Here is a 3,303-nt window from a genome sequence, read left to right as displayed (position 1 = left end):
AAAAACAAAAAAAAAAACAACAAAAAAAAACCACAATCACTAAAATCATAAGTATGTGTCACCACTCCAGAACTTTTTGTTTGTTTTGTTTTTCGACACAGGGCTCCTCTACGTAGCCCTGGCAGTCCCAGAACGCTTGCTCTGTAGACCAGGCTGGCCTTGAACTCAAGAGATTGCTTTGCCTCTGCCTCCCAAGTGCTGGGATTAAAGGCGCCACTGCCCAGCGACTTATTCTTTATAAGCCCACCGAGGAGGTCTAGTCTCAAGTACCCCAGCTTCCTTCTCATGTCCAAACCTTTCTGTGCCACAGAATCTGCCCAGTCACCCTGCCGAGGAATTCTCCAAGAAACAGCCCCCCTCCCCTTGTAGCTCCCTCCCCCTGCAGCCCTCCTTCTCAAGCAGCCCTTCTCTTCTATTTCCTCTTTCCTTCGGTTCTCAGTCCCTAAACTCTCAAGCTTCAGGTGTCTCTATGGGCATCTTGAGGGACAGAAGCCCTTGAGAGAATAAAGAGTTGGATATAAACTGGATGGTGGTGGCGCACACCTTTAATCCCAGCACTTGGGAGGCAGAGACAGGCGGATTTCTGAGTTCGAGGCCAGCCTGGTCTACAGAGAAACCCTGTCTCGAAAAACCAAAAAAAGAAAAAAAAAAAAAAAAGAGTTAGATATATAAAAGCTCTTAAGTAAAAGGCAAAATGAGATACGGGGAGGGGGCTGGTCATAGGGTCTTTGGGGGGGTTGTTTGTTTGTTTTTTGAGTCAGGGTTTCTCTGTACAGCCCTGGCTGTCCTGGAACTCACTCTGTAGACCAGGCTGGCCTCGAACTCTGAAATCCACCTTCCTCCACCTCCCAACTGCTGGGATAAAAGGCGTGGGCCACCACTGCCCGGCTTAAACAATAGGGTCTAGATACTGTTGCAGGTTTTTGACCGGCTCTTGGGTGTGGAAGACTGAAAAGTGGGGAGTAAGGTGCAGTGAAGTACCTGCAGGAGCCGTCAGGAGCACAGCAGCCGTGGGCCAGGTCACAGTGGGAGCTGCAGTCATCCGCTGAAAGAGATTCGTGTAATGGGCGTGAGTCTGGGGCCGAGTCTGGCTTCCCAGGCGCGGGACTTGGCAGAGGTATCAGAAGTGAGATGGACTCAACTCATGGGCACCGACGAGCGTCCCACTCCAAAGACAGCACCGAGATCTCACCAGCCCGATGGAACCGGGAGGCTGCAGTACCGTCTCTAGCCGGCAGAGGTCAACGTGCCAGCGAGGACGGCTGAGGAGAGCCGGGACCCAATCCCTGGGGCAAGCTCACCTCTGGCAGGCTGGCTGGCTGCCCCCAGGATGCACAGCAGGCACACGAGATTTAGGCAGCGGCAGCCGCTGGGCATGGTCAGTTCCGGCCTCAGGAGGGACGGACGGATGAACGGCCAGACGTGTAGACACCTGTGGGATGGCACTGGGTGGGAAGCGGCTTGTCACGGAGATAGTGGCACTGATAGGGGTTCCAAGTGACAGAAGCCAGAGAAGGAGAGGGACTCCTGGGGTGGGGAGTGGAAGGGCGGGGGCGAGGAAGGGATGAGCAGGCGAAGGGACTGGCGGCAGGAACCCACTAGCCAGGTCTGCGGGAAAGAGGCCAAAGGATGGGCAGCCGCGAGCGTGGCCACGGCGCGGGAACGGCCAGGGCTGCGATCGCGATCCAGGTGGAGGGGCCGATAGGGATGAGGACAGCGCTGAAAGGCGAGCGCGACGGGACGTGGGGGCTGGGGCGTGGGGAGGAACGGCTCCCAGTTCCTGGGTGCAAGAGATCTCCGCCCGGGTCCTCCGACATCCACCCACCCAGGCCTGGCTCTCACCGCCCCCTCAACCACCCCTCGCTCCGCCTCGCTTCGGCCTGAGGTCCCCACTGGGGGACCACGTCCTCCTAGCTTCTCACCTCTGGCTGGGAGGCGGCGCGTCCCCAGGGCGCAGAGTCAAGCGGGATCCGACGGGCTGGGCCGGGGCGGGGGGCGCCCCTAGCTGGCCGCGGGGCTCGGCACCGAGGTGGCTGCCATGCTAGCCGAGCACTCGGGAATCTGGGGCTGCAGGCGACCCCGAGCGGCGGCAGTGGCTCCTCGCGCGCGCTCGGCCCCCTGCCAGGGGCGGCGTGTGCCGGCGGAGCCCGCCTCTCCCCTCCTGCCGCCGCGGCCCGCCCCGCACCGACTGCGCCCCGCGCCCACCCCCGCTGCGCACGGCCACACCTCGCGCTGCCACTCGGCCCTGGCACCCCCAGCCCTCTTCGCTCCTCCCTTCAAGGCCCCAGCCCCTAGCTTCGCTTTCTTCCTCCGAAATTAGAAAATCAAAGGACCTGAACTGGGCACACACCGTAAAGCGCTGGCCGAAGGTGCGCGCCTTGCTCTTTCCCCATCTTCTCCCCCGCCCCGCCTCACCCGTTCACCCCACTCTGCCCCTCACCCACGCCCGCCTCTGCACGCCTCTGTCTACTGCGCATCAAGATTTTCATTAGCCTTTCATAGTTCTCATGTTTTTAGCCCGAGCACACTGAAGCCATGCTTGCTGCCACCTTCCTCCTGTCACCAGCCCACGCCTCCCCGTCTTTCAGAGCCTTCGTCACTGGCTTCGTAGGTCAGCGCCTGCTCTCTGTGGGTTTTGTTCTTTCTTCGCTATCTCCTCCAGGATGGACCGCATCTTCATAAATATCATCCCAGTGTAGCCTCCGTCCTTTCCTCCCGCCTGCTCCCAGTCTTCACAGCCCATTCCTTTCCAAGCCCACCCTGGAGAAGCCTGCCTGGATCAGACACTGCCTATCTATGTTGCCCCACAAGTCCCTGCCACTGAACATCCCCACATCTCTTCACAGCTCCAGATCTCGGACTGAGAGAGTTTTGTACTGAAAGGGGGTGGGGGGAATTGCCCTTGTAGGCCTCTTTACCCATCAGAGCCAGTGACTCAAAAATCCAAGGAAGACAAAGACCCCAAAATGTGTATTTGTTGTTGTTTGGTTGGGTGAACTTGTAGAACGGGAAGGCTGTCCACAGTCTCTAGGTCTTCCTATGGACCTTTCCTATCTTTAAGTTGAAAACATTGGAAGGTGACTTCCCTAGCTGCACCGAGTGGCTTCCTACTGCAGAGACTAAAGGGACTGGGCAATGCCCACTGCGTACACCTGACAACACCCACGCCCAATCCCCCACGCCCAATCCCAGCGTGATAGCTGATTTCCTCTTGCCCTCTCGGGATTTGAGTCACAAGTGGGCTTCTAGCGTTCATTTCTTTTGTTCTAAGTTGTGGGGTTGTTTTCTTTTATCAATAATTAC

At 58.0% G+C, this 3,303-nt stretch overlaps 1 protein-coding gene across 2 annotated transcripts in view; it reads right to left on the bottom strand.

Moving 5' to 3' along the window:
* The window catches only part of Dlk2 (delta like non-canonical Notch ligand 2), a 5,757-nt gene extending 3,154 nt beyond the window's left edge, over positions 1-2,603 (bottom strand). The window contains exons 1-3 of one of the 2 annotated variants that reach the window (XM_031347531.1): positions 1,923-2,603; positions 1,302-1,445; positions 982-1,045 (exon numbers count right to left, since the gene is read on the bottom strand). In XM_031347531.1, coding sequence (XP_031203391.1) covers positions 982-1,045; positions 1,302-1,377 — 140 coding nt within the window. In that variant the 5' untranslated portion in view covers positions 1,378-1,445; positions 1,923-2,603. The remainder of the gene's footprint in view (positions 1-981; positions 1,046-1,301; positions 1,446-1,922) is intronic. The other variant, XM_031347532.1, reaches the window with a different exon arrangement.
* Positions 2,604-3,303: the final 700 nt, after the last annotated feature.

The sequence above is a fragment of the Mastomys coucha genome, unplaced genomic scaffold (assembly GCF_008632895.1).
Source record: "Mastomys coucha isolate ucsf_1 unplaced genomic scaffold, UCSF_Mcou_1 pScaffold3, whole genome shotgun sequence".
Lineage (NCBI taxonomy): Eukaryota > Metazoa > Chordata > Mammalia > Rodentia > Muridae > Mastomys > Mastomys coucha.
Note: the sequence above shows the minus strand (reverse complement) of the source record. Positions and strands in the feature narration are given on the sequence as shown.